General features: G+C 41.7%; 1 protein-coding gene across 1 annotated transcript; it reads right to left on the bottom strand.

Annotated features, from left to right (window-relative positions):
- Positions 1-1,804: 1,804 nt before the first annotated feature.
- On the bottom strand, positions 1,805-17,081 carry LOC128045537 (acidic mammalian chitinase-like). Its single transcript, XM_052638031.1, has 11 exons — positions 17,057-17,081; positions 14,820-14,849; positions 13,558-13,762; positions 13,172-13,228; positions 11,270-11,435; positions 7,426-7,550; positions 6,677-6,800; positions 6,333-6,515; positions 5,247-5,363; positions 3,657-3,795; positions 1,805-2,085 (listed from the first exon to the last, which is right to left on the bottom strand). The coding sequence occupies exons 1-11, from the start codon at positions 17,079-17,081 to the stop codon at positions 1,805-1,807; spliced, it is 1,452 nt and encodes a 483-aa protein (XP_052493991.1).
- Positions 17,082-19,419: the final 2,338 nt, after the last annotated feature.

Genomic DNA, 19,419 nt, shown 5'->3' with positions numbered 1-19,419 from the left:
TGAGAAGGACTTCCCAGGGAGGCTAGTAGATTGGATCTGCCCCCGTCTTCCAGTTTGAATCATACCCGAAAGCCTCACAAGTTGCTCTAGGTGTGCCAAGGTCAGAAGTCGTGAGAGCCATGTTCAAAGTACTCATTTAGACATTGCCTGGTGTGTGTTCATTTGCTCAGTTGCACTCCCACTCTTTGCGGTCTCATGGACTGTAGCCCACTGGCGTCCTCTGTCCATGGAATTTTCCAGGCAAGAATACTGGAATGGGTTGCCATTTCCTTCTCCAGGTGACCTTCCCCATCCAGGGATCGAACCTGCATCTCCTATGCTGGCAGGTGGATTCTTTATCACTGAGCGACCTGGGAAGCCCAGACATTGCCTGGAATACAGGCCTTTTACTTCCAACACAAACCTTAATAACTCAAGTATGGTTTCTTCAGAATGGGCATTAAGTGTAGTCTAGCTTCTTGTATTGGGAAGGTCCTTCTATGCCTGCTCAGCCTTCTTATTTATTTATTTATTTGGCTGTGTTGGGTCCTGGTTGTGGCACAGAGGGTCTTCATTGTGTCATGCAGGATCTTTCTTTGTGGTGCATGGATGCTCTAATTGTGGCATGTGGGCCCAGTAGTTGCAGCATGTGGGCTCCAGAGAATGTAGGATTCAGTAGTTGTGGAACTTGGCCTCTCTAGTTGTGGCACATGGGCTCCAGAGTATGCAGGCTCAGTGGTTGCGGCACACAGGCTTAGTTACTCACAGCATGTTACTCACAGGATAACGTGAGTTACTCACATGGATCTTAGTTCCCCTACCAGGGATTGAACCTGTGTGCCCTGCATTGCAAGGTGGATTCTTCATCACCAGACTACCAAGGTAGTCCCCTACTTAGCCTGATGGCAAGACTTCATGTGTCTGGATAACAAAGAGTGAGATGCTGCTAGTGCCTCAAAAAACTATAGCCTGCTGTACTCTTCAAGGCCATCGCATGGTAAGCGTTAGCTGGTGAACGAGGCACTGGAAGATGAAACCTACTAAATTATGCTGAGAGGCCTCATTCTTTAGGGGACAAGATCTTCTGAAGAAAATAGTGAAAGTTCACTGGAAATCAACTTAAAATATTAAGATAATCCTAGATACCTCAATCTAAAAACTTTTACTCCATTTAATCTGATGATTTAAAGATTTTTATTATCATGTTAAAAGTATTTTTATGACTTGAAATTAGTCAAGATTAACCTTTCTCACCTCTCTCACACACATTCCTTTCTTTTTCTCCTTTGGATCTATATAAATGCAGCTTTTTTCAGAGGTGGTAACTTAGCATTTGTTATTTTTCTGACACAGGGTCTTGGGCCCCTTCTTTGGAGGTGTTGACAAGAGTGAGAGAATTTTTTCACACTGTTGTTTGGTTCACACTCTCAAGGCTTTTGCCAGGGAAGGAAACTCCCTTTTCTAAAACAGTAGTCTGATTTGATAAAAAATAAAATTTTAATTTCAATAAAAATAGCTTCTATTAACCTTCAGAGTCACTTGAAATGCTGAGCTATATATACAAGTACGTAAGAAAAAATACAGACAATTATAAAAAATAAAACATGCAGTGTCATATTTATTTTACATATGGATTTGGTTCAAGGTGTTTATAGGTTTTTTAGGTTATAATGGAGTGAAACCTAATCATAATGCTGCTTTAGTAAGGTAGGGCTTCCAAACTGACAGATAGACTGATATAATACATAGACAACATGGAGTATTGGAAGATGGAATTTGACATGCAGCATGAGAAAACCTGAAACAAAGTAGTTTTCCCAACATTTTAAATTGAAGGCCAGTTACAACATGTGCAGGTTTGGTCAAACACCAGACCTTGGTTACACTGGAAGTAGAAGGTCCTGCCTCCTGCGCACTGGTAGAACTTGGTGTTGTCTTCAGGATCGCTATAAATGCCATCTGCTTTTCCAGTGCAGAAACCTTCATCTCCTTCACTGCCACCTTCTCCACCACTGCCGCTGTCTCCACCAATATTGGCACAGAAACCTTCACTTCTGGGTATCACTTGTTGATGATACCAAGTCTTGGTGGCTGATGGAGTGCATTCTGAAAGAACAAGAAGATCACTTCAGAGCATCAGCATAAGCTATCTTTGAGCCTAGAACCAACAACTCTAGACTTCCTCCTATTTTGGCTTTGTTCTCCAAGAACTTGAGCCCCATGAGAGTTCCAAGCTGTGCCTGGGAAGAATGGTACAAGCGGACAGATGTCCAAGCAAGGAGGAGCGGGGAACAGGGCCACTGGAGTCCTCGCAGTGATCCAGGCAGTCCTCGGCTTCTACTGTCTCCACTCAGGGGGAATGAACACAGCCCTGTAGTGACTGGATCAAGGATTTTATGTGGGAGGCTAATTAACACTTGTTTTAGCAGGGGAGGCTTATCTGCCCATTTTCCTGTCATAAGTAATACACCTGCATTTTTGTCATCTTGTTAACCTTAAGTGCTGTATTTTGATTTTTGTCATCTTGTTATGTTTTGTTTCTTAGGCTTTAGTTTTTGCTTGTTTCCTTTCAACATTGCCCTTTTGCTGTTTTTTTTTTTTCTCCCTCTGGCAATTCAGACATTTTATTTTTCATTTTACTCTATTGCTGGAACACACTCTACCACCACAATTTGCTGCCTCTTACTCCCTCACTCTGTAGTTTGAGCCCATCTTTTTTAAAAAGTAATTGTATATATCTGCTTCTTTAGGCTGCATGAGTCTTTGTTGTTGCGTGTGGGTTTTCTCTAGTTGTGCTGCTCTGTCTTCTCATTGCAGCGGGCTTCTCCTGTTGCAGGGCGCGGCGTGTCGAGTGCGTGTGTTTCAGTAGTTGTGGCGCATGGGCTTAGTCGCCCTGCAGCATGTGGGATCTTCCCAGACCAGGGATTAAACCTGAGTTCCCTGGATTGGCAAGCAGATTCTTAACCACTGGACAACCAGGGAAGTCCTGAACCCATCTTTTTGTAATTATCTTTTAACAGGTTTTACAGTAAAAACAAACAAACCATGATTCTGTGAATTTCCTGAAAGCAGAGACATAGGGAACCCTATATCTTCCACTTCTTTATCTCTACCACCGCCTTTAGGCCTTCTCCAGAGATGCTTAGCCAAGGAACATAAAAGTCACACACTACTGAGTCAGCAATGTGAGCCTTTATCCCTATTCTTTTTCAAGACCTACTTCCAACCCTCACCACCAGCAGCCAAAGACAATATTTGCCTTTAAGGCAGGTGGGAAGTGGCTAAGCCAGCCTGCCTATTTCGAAGTTAGGATAATGGTGCACAGAACTGAGAGATGCAGTTTACTTTAGAGAAAATGTTAGCACATACATCAGACTCACTTTGAAGGTATCTGATTCTTCCTCCCAGACAAAGTTTTCCTGAGAAGAAAAGCCCATCTCTGAAGTATAAGGTATATTCAAAACCTTACCCACATAGCTACTGAACTTAGACTGGCCTCTTTGACTGAAGAATGCATTTCTAAACAGCTTTTTCCTATGAACCTGTCCCTTTTTCACATGTGCGGGTCTAGATGCTCTGTGGCTGCCTCATGCACTCTTGTCCCTCAGCAGTTGCCATTCTTGCAGCTTGACCTGCATCATCTTTAGAACAATGTGGTGAACTCAGTAGTGACCCACCTGAGGACAGGCCCAGCAGTGACTGCAGCTTGCGTATGAGTGGATATTTGCCCTCATTGCAGAAGGAGCCTAAGAAGTCATCCAGGTCGATGGCCCAAACCATGGCCCCACCAAAATTGTTCTCCTTAAGAAAGTCAACCTGTGGACGAAGAGAGCACTTGGCAACCGAAATCAAATGGCATTTACACAACAAACTGGAGTACAGGGCGACAACGTGATATTAGGGAGAAAAATGCAAGTGGGTCGGAACCCTGTCGATATTTCTTTTATGAAAGAATGTGATATGCACTTTGTGAATTCAAGGTTTGATGGGCTATCTCAGCTCCATTCTTGTTTTCTTTCTCCAGTTAATAAATTCTTCCTGCTGCTGCTGCTAAGTCACTTCAGTCATGTCTGACTCTGTATGACCCCATAGACGGCAGCCCACCAGGCTCCCTCGTCCCTGGGAGTCTCCAGGCAAGAACACTGGAGTGGGTTGCCATTTCCTTCTCCAATGCATGAAAGTGAAAAGTGAAAGTGAAGTTGCTCAGTCATGTCTGACTCTTAGCAACCCCATGGACTGCAGCCTACCAGGTTCCTCTGTCCATGGGATTTTCCAGGCAAGAGTACTGGAATGGAGTGTCATTGCCTTCTCCGTATAAATTCTTAGGTATATATATACACATATAGTATATTAATAGTATTAATTAATATAATTATATATTATAGTATATTAATAGTATATTAAATTAGCGCTATATAGATATAAAATAGCTAATTTAATATACTGTTAAACTGATACTAGTATTCTAGGCTAAGCTACATTTCATCTTAGTGTTCATTACTTGCTTAATCTTTACAGGAATTACTAGGTCGATCTTTTTCTTTCACAGGTTTGTGGGAACTCATCCTGTCTTTTGGGGCTTGAGGACCAGGTATATCTAACACCAAAGTCTAGATTCTTAACCATTGCACCATATAGCTCTTTTTCTCCTCCATTTTGACCACCTTCTCCTGACCGGGATTCAATAAAGAGGCACTGACAGAGCAGTGTTATGGAAAGAGCCTAGACTCTGAGCCAGACAACATGTTCAGTTACTGCCTTTGCATTTTCCAGCTATGAAACCTTGGATTAGTCGCAGCATCTATGAACCTCAGTGTACACATTTGTAAACTGGAGAGGCTATTTGTTACTTCATTGGATTGTGTAGAATCAAGTTAAGTAATGGTTGTAAAGCATTTAGGTAAAAATGTAAAGGATATTTTCATTACTGTCCATGAAAATGTTGGTCTTAAGCCTGGCTTATATAATCATTTCATGGAAGTTAGTATAGATTAATTCTGAACAAAAATTGGGAAAATAAATTTTAACCACATTAGAATATTATACTATATGTTAGTGTATAGTAGTATATGCTATACACTGGATCATTAAATCTATATTTAATCATATCATTTGCTCTGTCTTGAGGGATAGGTAAATCACAATGAGGTTGATTTATTCCACTTTGTACATATTTATAACTTTGAAGCCACAGATCTTAGTAAAATGGGCTCATGATGAACTTAGGATTTGAAGCTAGAATTGCATTTTTTTTACACTGCTCATACCTTATATTTGTAGCTCTTAATATTGTCATAGCCAACCCACTCAGTGTCTTTATAAGCATATGGAACTTTTTGGTCTTCAATCCAGGCATTTGTGGCTTCACTTAGGAATGTGCAGATCTATGAAGCGAAGGAAGAAGGCAATGTTGAGCATGTCACAGATTATGTCATGTATTGCACGAGGAAGGATGGGAAAAATAGTAAGAAATGGAAGAGCGATGGGAAAAGTGGCATTGTGAAATACCTACATTAATTTCACATATTTCTTTAGAAAGTGACTTTGTATCATAAAACAAAGATACAATTTCTATGAAACCAGGTTCAAAGAAGTGAAATTCCAATTCTATAACCACAGTTTAGTTGAGAAATGGTAAGCATGACCATGAGTGCTAAGGTCATTCTTCTGAAAACGCTTAAGTCTCTGGCAAAAACTGCTAACTATTCTATCAGTCTGAATTTTTAACACAAGATTTGAGTAGTTGTTGTTTAGTCACTTAGTCATGTCTGACTTTTTGCAACCCCATGGCTTGCAGCATGCGCGCCTCCTCTGTCCTCCACTATCTCCTGGAGTCTGCTCAAATTCATATCCATTTAGTCAGTGAGGCTGTCTAACCATCACATCCTCTCCAGCCCTCTTCTCATTTTGTCTTCAGTCTTACCCATCATCAGGGTCTTTTCCAATAAGTCGGCTCTTCACATCAGGTGGCCCAAGTATTAGAGCTTCAGATTTGAGTAAATGCAATCAAATCAGATTTGAAAGAAGATCCAATTATTTGCCATCCCTGAGCTAAATTATTGAAATCCTTCTCCATCTATTTACATGGATGTAATAGAATTCAGTATAGTTTTGAAGTATAGAAAAGATGGTCCCATATACTTCTAAACCCAAAAGGAAATTCACATTGATTTTTTTTTTTTTTTAAGTAAAAAGTGTTCTTCAGCCATCAACCTGCCTTTCCACAGGCTATATGCTCAGAGCTATGAGCTGCCAGGGTATAGAATCTCAAGACCATAAGGATAGCAAGATGACTTGGAGAGTAGAAGAATTTTCCCCAGAGCATTTTAGCCTGAATTAGCCATGATGGTTACCTCATAGTAAGCCCAGAAGCCAGCCTCAAGTGTGTAAGGACCAGATGACCCTGCTCCAGAGACTGGGGCACAGACTGAGGTGTCAGAAGTGCTGAGCCGGAAGGTCCTCCCATAGGTGGGGAACCCCATGATGAGCTTCTCTGAAGGGACCCCATTGTCTCTCCAGTACTTCATGGCATATTCCTGCAGAAGCAACACAGACATTATTCCTCACCAGTGTTTGTCCCACATGATGAAAAACGTCTAGCTAATTGTCCCACAAAGAGAAAGCCTTCCAACAACCAACGCTCCTAATCTCGTCCCTGTCTTTCTTCTGCATATGACTGGGGGGTTTTCTTTCTTACACAGTTGAAATAACGCATGTTGCCTTGATCCTTGGATCCTATGTGCAGAGGACTGTTGTGTCCTGTACATGGGTCCCAGCCACCATGGAAGTCATAAGTCATCACACTTATGAAATCAAGAAGCCTAGAACAAGAGAATTTGAGCATCATGATACAGGAGCATTTTTTAATAGACAGTTTAAGAGCAAGAAATGATAGCTGTGGAAATTCATGATGTCAAGTAGATATCCATATGATCCCATTAATGTGGCTTCCTAGGCGTCTCCTGGTTATCTTCTGCGACTCCCATGAGGCTAGACAGAAAGTCTCCTTTACTTCCTTGAAAGATTAAGGGCAAACCCAGAGCAGAAGATAAGGAAATATAGTTGTTAAAGTATGTGTCTCAGAAACACATGTCTCTAGGATTATGGGAACTGCAGGTGGAAAGCTCTCCTATTGTTTAGTCAGTAATAGCTTTCTCGATTTTACAGCTTTTCAAAAGAAACTGTCAGTGAGAACTGCTGTTACATATAAAGATTTTCCAAGATCTTAAATCTTATTTCTCTTTCCCCTAAAGCCTACCGTAGTGACAATATAAAGGGGTCACCACCTTATCCCAGAACCACTAAATATTCAAACATTTTTGGCAATTGATGGTACCAACCTCCTCAACATTATGGTTACATAACTACTGGGAATGCTTTCTACTAAAATGTTTAAGGAATCTCTGCTCTGGGATGTGGAGGCCCTGGGAGGCTCATCACACTCACTTTCCAATCTCTGCAATTTCATATCCTGTATCAATGGTCTCTTTGCCAGCCGACACAGCTGCTGTGATCAGCAGTCTGGGTTTTCCTGTTTCTTCAGCCTCTTCTTCAAAAGCCTGTATCATTTCCTGGAGAGAGAAAAGAGGGTGGATTTTAGTGGTTGTCTTCATTATCCATTCCCTATAGTGAATACCTCTTGAGATGGTTTCCAGCCCGTAACAATTCCCTATTTCTGGAAATAGCTCCTGAAATTTAGGGATAGAGTCTGGTAAGGTATAACTTGGAATAAACTGATGCAGACATGGAGTCCTTGAATCTAAGTCTCGTTTAATGACAATTCTACAGGAAAAGCTCAGGAATTCCTGGCAGAGGGTCTAGGAGCTGTCCTCTCTCTTGCGACTTCACCATCCCTCTTAAAGCTCTATTCTCAGCATTTGTGTATAGCAAGGCTAATGTCTTTCCTGCCTCTAGGCCTTTGCAAATGCTGTTACCACATCCTTAGAAAATTCTTCCCATCCTTTGTATTCCTGGTTCCTTTTACTTCATATTGCTGCTCAAATGTCACTTCCCTGGGAAGACTCCCCTGAGCATCTAATTTTGCTGCTATCATTGCTCTTACCACGATTGACATTTATTTATTTATTTAGCTCCATATTCTCCACTATGCTGTGCTCCCAAGAGCAGGAATCAGGTGTACCTTGCTCACTGCTCTGTATCCAGTGTGTCTCGATCACAGAAAGCACACAACACTTGTTGAATGAATGACATAGTGAAATTCCTTCTTCCTGATTCAAAACTTTATTTGAAAAGAAGATTCAAGATGGAAGTATAGGAAGACTCTGAACTGACTCCTTTCATGGACACAGCAAATCTACAACTACTTAAAAAAAATTCCCCTGAAAAGGACCTGAAAACCAGATGAACAGTATTCTCAACAAAGGGTAAAAAGACAGCATTGAGATGGGTAGAAGAAACAGATACATAGTCATTCCAAGGAAAAACCACACTCCAGCCACAGTGATCCACAGTTGAAAGTGTAACAAAGGTACAGTTACCTGAAATTAACATGACATTGTAAATCAACTATACTCCAATAAATCTTTATTAAAAAACAAAGATACTTATTTTCCCTAAGGAATGAAAGTTTCAAGTTCCACATCATGCAAACCATCCCAAAGCTGCTTCTCAGGAGATAAAAGCATCTCCCTTCCCCCTGCCCCCCAAAAAAGAAGTTTGAAAAACAATATGAAATACTCTCAGGAAAACCATAGAACTACAGGGGAAAGAAAGCTCATTTTTAAAGGGCCCAGTTTCACTTGATCAAAAACCTACATAAAATCACCAGATTGAAAAGTATATGGAAGATAGATGAAAGAGCCCCACTCACTAATCCTGACGCAGCTGCTAGAGAGTAAGGAACAGTGGGATGATCCCTAGGAACTGAGACCCTAGTAGGAGCCATTTTTGCCATCTCAAGCCACCTTACTAATAAAGGCACTGGTGGCATCATATTGGAAATCTCCATCTAACCTGTGGGTGCACATGGCCAAGAGTCCTGCCTACCCTTATGCCTCAGCGGTGCCTCACAGTTAGCCAGGAAATAACCTTGCTGGGCACTGGTGGGTAGGGGCCCCCTGCAGTTCTGAGGTGCAGCCCTATCTTCCAGCACCTGGCATCCACTGAAAACAGACCTTGCAGCCATTAGAGGGGCAGCCCTGCCCACAAGCCCCCAGAAGCCACTGTGGATGAGTCTCACAGCCATTTTGGGGCCAGCTCACCCACTAGTTACTGGCAGCCACCATGGCATTTCAAGACCTAGTGCTGACCACCAGCATTCAGCAGCCACTGTGGTGAGACCCCAGAGGCATCCTGCAGGGCCAGCCCTGCATACCGGTGTGCTGTCATCGTAGCTGTGACCCTGCCAAAACAGGAGAACATACACAGCCCACAGAGGGCACATGGCTTGTGCACATTGCTCAGGTGGCCAGGTAGGATAGTGCGCCTGAACCCCACAGGATATCTCCCACATAAAGCCACTCATCAAGACTGGGAGATGTAGCTGCTTTATCTAATGCATCAAAACAAACACAGAAAATTAGGGAAAAAATGAAGAGACATGTTCTAGTCAAGAGAAGAAGACAAAATCTCAGAAAAAGAATGAAATGAAATGGAGATAACCAATCTACCTGAGAAAGAGTTCAACAAAATGATCATAAAGATACTGAACTTGGGAGGAGAAGGGAAGAACACAATGACATCATCAACAAATAGCCAGAAAATATTTTTTTTAAAAGCACAAAAACTAAACAGAAGTTATAATGAACTGCAAAATACCCTATATGTGTTCAACAACAAATTGGAATAGGTAGAAATATCAGTGAGCCAAAAGACAAAGTAATGGAACTCACTGACACAGAGCAGCAGGTTGAACAAAGAATTTTAAAAAGTGAAGATACTTTAAGGAACCTTTGGCACAATATCAAGTAGAACAGCATTCCCATTATACGGTCCCAGAAGTAGAAGAGAAAGGGACATAAAATTATTTGAAGAAATAGCAACTGAAGACTTCCGAATCTGGGGAAGGAAATAGACATCCAAGTCCAAGATGCTTAGAGTTCAAAATAAAATGAACCCAAAGAGACATGCTCCAAGACACATTGTAATACAAATGGTAAAATTTAATGAAAAAAGAAAGAATCTGCTGCTTTAAGGAAAGCAGAAAGGGAAAAACAATTTTGTTACTTAAAAGTGAAATCCCATAAGGCTATCATTAGATTTTTCTGCAGAAACCTTACAGGCCAGTAGGAAGAGGCATAACGTATTCTTACATATTCTTAGGCTACAAAGAAAGAAGGGATGAGCACTAAGTTCTGGGAGGAGGGTATTAGTTTCTCTCCCTATATATGAGATGACAGGGCTTCCCAGGTGGCGCTAGTGTTAAAAAAAAAAACTGCCTGCCAATGGAGAAGTCACAACAGACACGAGTTCAACCCCTGGGTCAGGAAGATCCCCTGGAGAAGGAAATAGTAACCTACTCCAGTATTCTTGCCTGGAGAATCCCATGGACAGAAGAGCCTGGCAAGCAGCAGTCCATAGGGTCTCAGAGTCAAACACAACTGAAGTGACTTAGCATACACACACACACACACACACACACACACACACACACACACACACACACACATATATATACATATATGTTTGTCCTATAAGTTCATTTGGATCTTTCCATAAGATGTTATAAGAATTCTACTCAGCCTTAATAAACAATGAAATCCTGCCATTTGCAACCACATGGATAGAGGTAAGGGTATTTTGGTAAGTGGAATGAGTGAGAGGGAGAAAAACAAATACCGTATTATATTAATCATATGTGGAATCTGAGGAGAAAAAAAAAAAAACCAGCAAATAAATAAAATAAAACAAAAGCAAATTCATAGATACAGAGAGTGAATTGGTGGTTACCAGAGAGGAAGGGAGTGGGGGGTGGACAAACAGATAAAAGACATCAGCTTCATGATGATGGCTAATAACTGGATTGTGGTTGTGATCACTCGGCAATGTACACAGATGTTGAACTATAATGCTGTGTTACCAGAAACATATAATAAAAAAAGAATTTCTTCATTGGATTCCTTCAGTTACCTATATCCTCCCAGTAAATTCTCTTTTGACTTAAGCTACCCAAAGAGTCTGTTTCTATTGCTTACAACTCCCAAACACCTTCATAAGTGTGCTTCTGAGGACAGCAGCCTTTGCTATCCCTGGGAAACGCAACTCTCACAGACGGTCCATGAAGGCACTACCCTTTCTACGAAAAGACAGGGAACTAGTGCTTCATTCCCACCTTAATCAGGATGGTAAATCGCTGTTTGTCCTCAGCTGGGCTTCCCCTGGACCCCGGATATTCAATATCCAAGTCAATGCCATCAAATTCATGTTGACGAAGGAAGTCAATGACAGAACAGATGAAGATTTTTCGGTTGGCAGCTGAGGAGACCATGGTGGTGAATCTAGGCAGAGAGTTTGTCTATATTAACATCACTGACCCCTAAATCATCCTTACACCCTTGAATATCAATTTTATTATGCATTTTATAATAACTTCTGTTGGATTTTTACAGCTAAGTGAATTCAAATTGTTAATGGTAATTAGTAGAAAATTTTATAATTAAATTTTTATTTTATTCACTATACCCAATGAATAATATTTTTCTGTTTATAAGATCAGTGGTATATGTGCATTTTACTTATTAGTGAGATCTTTCAGGGGCAGTGGTTTAGCCACCACGGTTCTTTGATCCTAAGATGTTTATTTTTCTATTTACTGTTTCCAAAATTAAGATGTGACTTATAAAATGTGAATACATTTAATGAAGCACTTCTGACCCCCAATATATGAATATATTGTGAGTCTTGCATTTGAAGGTGACTTAATATCTAGAAAAATTAGTGCCTCTGCCATAGTCAGCAATTTTATAGTCTATTAACAAATATTCAAACCCTCTTGGTTACTTCCTGATTATAAAAAGCCTGTGGTAAACCCTTAGTAAACTGGATCACAACCTCCTTAATTCATCTCCTTTTTGCTTTTCTTTTTGTTTTTAGTTCTGGTATTCAATGGCTATACTTTTTTTAAATCAAAATAAATTGACTAGCACAAACTAGGTAATCTAAAAAGTCAAGAGTAGAGATATTGTCTGAAGTTTGGGGGAATTGACCTGCAAAGATTTTCTTATTTAAGTGATTTGTGAGGAAGATAAGAAAAAATTCTACTGGCAGAGTGGACTTGAGGTTAAAAAAAAAAAAAGAAAAGAAATATTGGTCAAATGCTATATGCGAGAATTAACTTGTTACCTCATAGGTAACTGCCAGAAGTTTCACTTGGCTATTAGAGTGAGAATAAAATCACTCATTACATTTTGCTCCAACATTTTAAGCATGACTGGCTACCTTGGGAAAATTGTGGAGGGAAGAAGAGAGGGGCAAATTACTTTTCATGTCAAATAACTTTGTGCTGTCTAATTTTAAAATAATTATGGGAAGACATTAGGCTTCCCAGGTGGTGCTAGTTGTAGAGAACTGCTTACCAGTGCAGGAGACATGAGGCATGGATTTGATCCTGGGTCAGGAAGATGCCCTCAAAAAGGGCATGGCAACCCACTCCAGTATTCTTGCCTGGAGAATCCCATGGACAGAAGAGCCTGGCAGGCTGCAGTTCATAAGGTCACAAGGAGTGGGACATGACTGAACTGACTTAGCACACACAGCACATGGGAAGACATCAACTTCATAATTTAAAAAGGTGTTTACCACTGACTTGGACAACTTTCAACATACAAGTCAAGTCTAACCTCATCATCTCTTTTTTCTAACTCAGAGTCAAAAAGCCTGTGAGGTTACCAATCCTTTCTCGCTACTTCCCTAGAGAAGAGCCTATGACTCAGCCCAGGGCTCATGGTCTTATGGCAGCCCAGGTGCTTCTCTGTCACCAAGCCAGTCTGTCTCACTCACCATTCTCTACTGTCTTTTGAGTGTTTCCCCATCATTTCCCCCATTCTACTGCTATTTCTCCAGGTCTGCTGCAGTCAGCCCTTTCCATCCATGGACAGTTTCTTCTTAAGAGCTGGCCTCTTTCCCCCTGGAACATTCATTTTCACCTGCCCACTGGTATCTTATTTTCCCACTCCAGCTTGAGGGTTTCTTTCTTTTGCCTCCACTCTCATTTTCTGGCCACGGAAAGACTTACTTCTGAGTGCCAAAGTTCCAGCCACCAACTGCCAGTAAAGTGACCAGATCTTTGTTGCTGCAGAGAGAAATCAAGAGGCACATTTAAGTGAAAGCTCTGTGAGCTTCAGGATACATATATTGCAGAAAACAACTCTTCTAGCCCCATTCTTGAGTCTCTGAGAAATGGGCAACAGCCAAGTACAAGCTCTAAAGTTCCCATGGCAAGCGCTCCTCCCATCTGCCCACGTAAGTCTTTACATCATAGGTTATCACATATCCATCAGAAATCTGCAAAGGACTGCCTTTCAGAATCTTATGAAATTTGGGGATGAACTAGGGACAGAACTTGGGCTCTCCACTCTCCCTCACTGATTCCCATTCACTTTGGATTCAATTCCTACTGACTGTTCTTTCAGGGCTTGGAACTCAGGATACAGGACATCAATGTCATTCCATTCATAGGGAGCAATCTTGTTGTCATTTATGGTGGCAAAAGCGTATATCAGATGTGTGCACAGACATGGGTCCACATCCTTGGGGAAGAACTTGGCTGGTTCTGGTCGATACTGAGACCAGTTGGTAAAGTAGCACACTAGCTTGTAGGCTGAACCTGCAAGAGAAAGCGGCGGTCATTGTGGTGCAGGGCTCCACTGTCTGTGTCACTTGCTGATGAGCTCCTCAAGGGGAAGGGGTCCCTAAGAGGTCACATGGCAGATACCTGGTAGACACTGCAGTACCCTTTTCCCTTGCTTATGGAAGACCTGGCTAAGCAGTCATGACACTTTTGTCAACAGGTCTAAGCTTATTTCTTGACCCAGAAAGTTTGAAATCATTTCAAGTCTACACATAAAATAAAATAAATTTGCCATCATAGCAGCAAGTGGTAAGGTTAATGATGCTCCTTGCATAATTCATAATTTCAAAGATTACTCAAGTTCATTACCAATAAAACAAATATCTTTTGTAGATGGCATATGATGTGACTGATATTTTATTGAGAGGCTTTATGCAAATTGGTTTGCTTAAATTTTAATTCCAATACAGCCTAATGGGGGAAACATTCTCGTTTTCAGGTGAGACTCAGGACTACTCAAGGCTGAAAGTTTAAGATGAATTCCAATTCATTCATCCATTTATTCCACAAATACTGATTGTGCCTACACTACTTCCAGGCAGTCTTGCTCCAAAGCTCATGCTCTTCCCAGTCTCCTGAGTCCCCATATCTGGATTTTAGTCATGTTCACATCCACAGCCAATGCCTAGTTATTAGAAATAATGTGAAGATATTTGAGAGGAAAAAAGACAAAACAAAGAAGAGTATAAACTACAAAGGTAATAAATACTTACCAGTCTTGGCATCAGAATATAAGTTTAAGTCCTGATTCTGAACAATCAAGGACACATCACTTCTGCCCTCTCAGCTTTAGTTTTCCCATCTATAAAGTGAATTATTCTGGATTAGGTGAGCTATAGGCCCCTTCCCATTGCTGGCTTTCTGAGATCAACCAAAACAGGCTGGGAGCTAGCTCAAGTCCCAACATCACGAAACAGGTCCTAGCCCTGACATCATGAAAGGAGGAGGAAATTCAGAGTCAGAAGCAAGGAAGGAAAGAAGAGTAACTATCAGGAAAATTGGAGTGTGGCTAGGAGGTTGTATTACTCCTTACCTAGTTGTACCTGCAGCAGAACAACCAAGCCTGAAACAAACAAAGAAACAAAACTCAGAAACAAGGCATCCTTAGATGGGCTTCCCAGTTAGGACCCGGTGCTACCCAGGAGACTTTCAGAATGTCAGAATGTCTGAAAGTCATTCTGAGTTTTTGGATTTATCAGTGGTATTTTCCAGGACCCCATTTCATCATTCTCAGGCCTGGATCCCAAGTTCCTCTACACAGAGGCCAAGGCATGGGGGAATAACTCCTGTAGAAGCTTGACTAAAACAGAAGCCCACCCTTCTCTGCATTCCCAGGGACACGCCATGACATGTGGGAAGGAAGAAGAGCAGAAAGAGTGGGAGACTCACAGGCCCAGAGCAGCATCCTCCCCATCGTGCCTACACACTGGCCATCTGCGGAGCCTCTGGGCTTAGTCTTATATAAGACTTTTATCACTGCAGGAAAAGCACCGCTGCCACCTCCTGGCACAGGTGCCCAAGGTTGTCACATTCATACCTCCACCCATCTCAGATTCATAGAAATGTAAGGGGGAGAGAGTCCCAGGACTATTCCCTCGCCAGCCCAGGCCTGGCTATTCTGCCAGAACCCCTTACAGTTGGAGGACTTAGCTCAGCACTGAGGCCAAATCTATGCAAACCCAGGGAAGGAATGAAGGGCACGGTTCTGAAGTCAGGGTCCCAAGCCAGAAAAAACCATGGGGGTTAGTTGTGATATTGAGCAGCTTTCACTTAAGGAATGTAATTTTCCTCCTACAAGACCAGCCCTTATCTTAAGGTCAATGGCCAGGATTCTGGAATGAACCTGAAGGGAAGGGGCAGGATCAGCCTCATCTTCTCCCCCTTGTCTCCTGGGGATTTGACAGCCACAGTTCTGGGGGGAAGGATAGAGGCAGACAGAGGATGCTGCAGGTGCCAGCTTTCCTCCCATACTGGGATGGGGAGAGGGCATCAGCTGTCAGATAAACATGAATCTTGTATCTCTGCCCCCTTGTCCTCATTCTGGGTGGAGTGGTGGCATCAGGGTGTAAGGAACATTTTTGATCTGATGGTTTTATAAATTGAGTTAGAGATCTCATCTGGACAAGCCGAAGCTATAAAAAGGTTGTAAATCTCAACTCTAGAACAACTAAAAAGCCGTGGATACAACTGGTCTCTAAACAATGTACTGAATCGACCCATTTAAATGATTGACTTCCTAACTGATATTTTTATAATATATCAAAAGCATAGTAGGACAGTAAGGGATAAAAAATGGAATAATCCTGAAAAGAGTAGAACAAATGTAGCTAGCATAACTTAATCTCAGTTCCTAGCGATTTTCATCTCTGGAAAAAACCAAAAACACAAGCATGTAAATAAAAATAATGCCAATTAAAAAGAGGTGGTGCAGGAAGATGAACAGAGAAAAGAGAACCCAACAAGAGATGGGAGAGTAAGACAAGCACTGGAAGAAAACTAGCCTTTCTTTTAGGACCGTGCTTCTAGCATCAGTGAAGATAGAAATGCTGCCGTAGTCAATTGAGATAAGAGAATTAGAAGCAGACGTATGTGTGCATGTCAGGATTCCCTCGGAAATTTGAAATGAAAGAGGAATAGAAAAGCGTAGAGCTCTGTGTAAAGACTACTTCATGCCTATCAGATCCAGAGAGAAAAGAATCAGGTAAGAATAAGGCTCCATCTCCAATTATAGAGGGACATCTCTGATAGCTCAGTTGAAAAAGAATCCACCTGCAATGCAGGGGACCCCAGCTCGATTCCTGGGTTGGGAAGATCTGCTGGAGAAGGGATAGGCTACCCACTCCAATATTCTTGGGCTCCCCTTGTGGCTCAACTGGTAAAGAATTCACCTGCAGTGTGGGAGACCTGGGTTTGATCCCTGGTTTGGGAAAATCCCCTGGAGAAGGGAACAGCTACCCACTCCAGTATTCTGGCCTAGAGAATTCCATGAGCTGTATAATCCATGGGGTCACAGAGAGTCCGACTTGACTGAGTGACCTTCACTTCGTGCTTCCCTAGTAGCTAAGATGGTAAAGCATCCACCTATAATGTAGGAGATCCAGGTTTGATCCCTGGGTAGGGAAGATTCCCTGGAGAAGGAAATGGCAACCCACTTCATTATTCTTGCCTGGAGAATTCCATGGACAGGGGAGTCTGGTGGCTACAGTCCATGGGGTTGCAAAGAGTTGGACACGACTGAGCAACTAACACACACACCAATTACACACTCACCTGTGAGGAGAATAAGCTTTGCCATGGTTGCTGTCAGTACTGGTCTTGCAGAGCTTGAATTTGCCTTTTATGCCATCTGACTACCAGGTCGTCATAAAGGATATCTTCCAAGCGGAGAGCATCTAACCCAGATGTGTATATAGCTAATCAGTAAGTCAACAGATCTCCTCCCCTACAAACACCACTCATGGACCTCCAACCTGCACTCTACCACCTCCTCTGCTTAATAAGGACAAAACATCTCCTAACGAGGTAGCAGAGACCATCACCATGAAAAGTATCAGCTTAATAGGGTTTTTTTTTTTATTGGCCATTCTCAGGGCTGACAGGCATCCATTTAAACATTATGATTAGATTCTTATGCTGTGGACATTTAGTGCCTGGCATCAAAGCATGTATTTATTGAAAAGTAAACACTAAAAATCCTTGGAAGGTATTAGCTGTTCTTAGACCTTTCTTCTTTGTAGAATTAGTCTTATGTAACTTACGCAATCAGTGCCTAAGAAAAGTCCATCTTTAGGTGCTACTTGATGAACCTTCTACACCTGTTCTTTGGAATGTATGTGTGCAGGTGCTCAGTCATGTCCTACTCTTTGTGACCCCATGGACTGTAGTTCTCTGTCTGTGGGATTTCCCAGGCAAGAATGCTGGAGTACTGGAGTGGATTGCCATTTCCTCCTTCAGGGAGGAAACCCAAGGAATGAACCCACATCTCCATGTCTCCTGCACTAACAGGCAGATTCTTTACCACTGAGCCACCCAATGTGAGACAACCTTAGTCATGATTATACAGTAATTTTATCTAAAAACATACGGTTCCCAAAATGTACCCTCTGAAGGTCATAAAGAACTCTCTAATCCACAGTTCCAAATTATATCTAGAAAAAGTTTAAAAATATTTTGTGCTGCAGACAGATAGAGACGATGGTGATGCTACTGAGATCTCTTTTAATAGAAGTATTTACAACTTGACCATTGATGGAACTTTTTGTTTAAAATTTATTCCAGTTCAGCTTCCTAAACATTATGCACTACTATTATCCTATTAAAAATCTCTGCCTCAGCCAAAATGGCCTGTTCATTGTCCCCAACATGTTTTGCATGCCTTTGCTCACACTGTCTCTCCATACTTTGCCTGTAATGTCTTCTCCTTCTCCTCACTGCCTACCCCAGTATTACAGTTCTTCAAGGCCCAGCTCGGATCCTCTCTTGGAAGCTCAATGATCTCTCCTTCCTCTGAAACACTTATGTCCTCAAGTACATACTGCCTCAAGTATGTCCTCAAGTATATACTGTACTTGCTTCTAAGATGCTGTCTTGTGACAGTACCTGGAAAGCAGTTGGTGGACATATGAGTGCCCGTCATGGGATGTTGGCACCTTAGCAGACTTACTGTAGATATAGACTGATTTTTATTTTTATCACATTTAGAAACTAAATAATTGTATCCATCCTCCCAGTGATGATTAGGTCCTGGATATCTGGTTCTGACTAATAGGGCCAGAGAAAGTCTGGTAGAAGTGCTGCCAGGGAAGATTTCAGTTGTAAAAATAGTAATATCAGCAAACACTATAAGCACCTACTATACACCAGAGATCATTCTGGTGTTTATATACTTAAATAATTTATTTTTTACAAATGACTAAAACCAGCTCTGAGCTTCCCAGGTGGCCCAGTGATAAAGAATCCACCTGCCAGTGCAGGAGATGCAGGTTTGATCCCTGGGTTGTGAAGATCCCCTGGAGAAGGAAATCCAGTGTATTTGCCTTGGAATTCCCATGGACATAGGAGCCTGAAGGGCTACAGTCCATGGGGTCACAAAAGAGTAAGACGTGACTTAGCTACTAAAACAAACAAACAACAACAACAAAAATACAACTCTAACAAGCACAAAAGAGTATACTGGGAGAATATGAAGAAGCTCACAGAATCAAAGATAAGAACATAGAACCTGCCCCTGATGTGACAGAAATCACATTTCTTAGGGAAGCAATGTATGAGGAGAACTGAGGACCAATAAGCTCCAGTTTTACTTTTCATTCATGCATCAGTCCACACAAGAATCCAAGTCCTGGGAGAAATAGTCTGATTGTGAAGCTCTGAGTCTGAACCAGTCCCTCACTTAGGGAAAGGACAGGGCACTTGGATTTAAATTTCCATTCAGACTGGCCACAAAATGAAATTCTAAAAGAATGGAGGGTAAATACTGAATGACTGAAAAACAATCAGAGGGCTCTACTTCATTATTTTTTAGCCTATAAAAGGGATTATTACTGTCACTTCAAATTTGTAGACGAGAAAGTTGATCAAACAAATCTTAAGCACCAGATCCGGGATTCAGTGCCAAGGTTAGAGGTGTCCAC

The sequence above is a fragment of the Budorcas taxicolor genome, chromosome 3, assembly GCF_023091745.1.
Source record: "Budorcas taxicolor isolate Tak-1 chromosome 3, Takin1.1, whole genome shotgun sequence".
Taxonomy (NCBI): domain Eukaryota; kingdom Metazoa; phylum Chordata; class Mammalia; order Artiodactyla; family Bovidae; genus Budorcas; species Budorcas taxicolor.
The sequence above is the reverse complement of the archived record's forward strand: the minus strand, read 5'-3'. Positions and strand labels throughout refer to the sequence as shown.

Coding starts and splice junctions, on each gene's coding strand:
- LOC128045537 (XM_052638031.1), bottom strand. CDS start 17,081: ATGGCAAAGCTTATTCTCCTCACAG. Junction 13,763..14,819: donor TCTGCTGCAGGTACAACTAG/GTAAGGAGTAAT, acceptor TTTCTCTTGCAG/GTTCAGCCTACAAGCTAGTG. Junction 6,516..6,676: donor ACATGCGTTATTTCAACTGT/GTAAGAAAGAAA, acceptor TTGCTTCTGCAG/GAATATGCCATGAAGTACTG.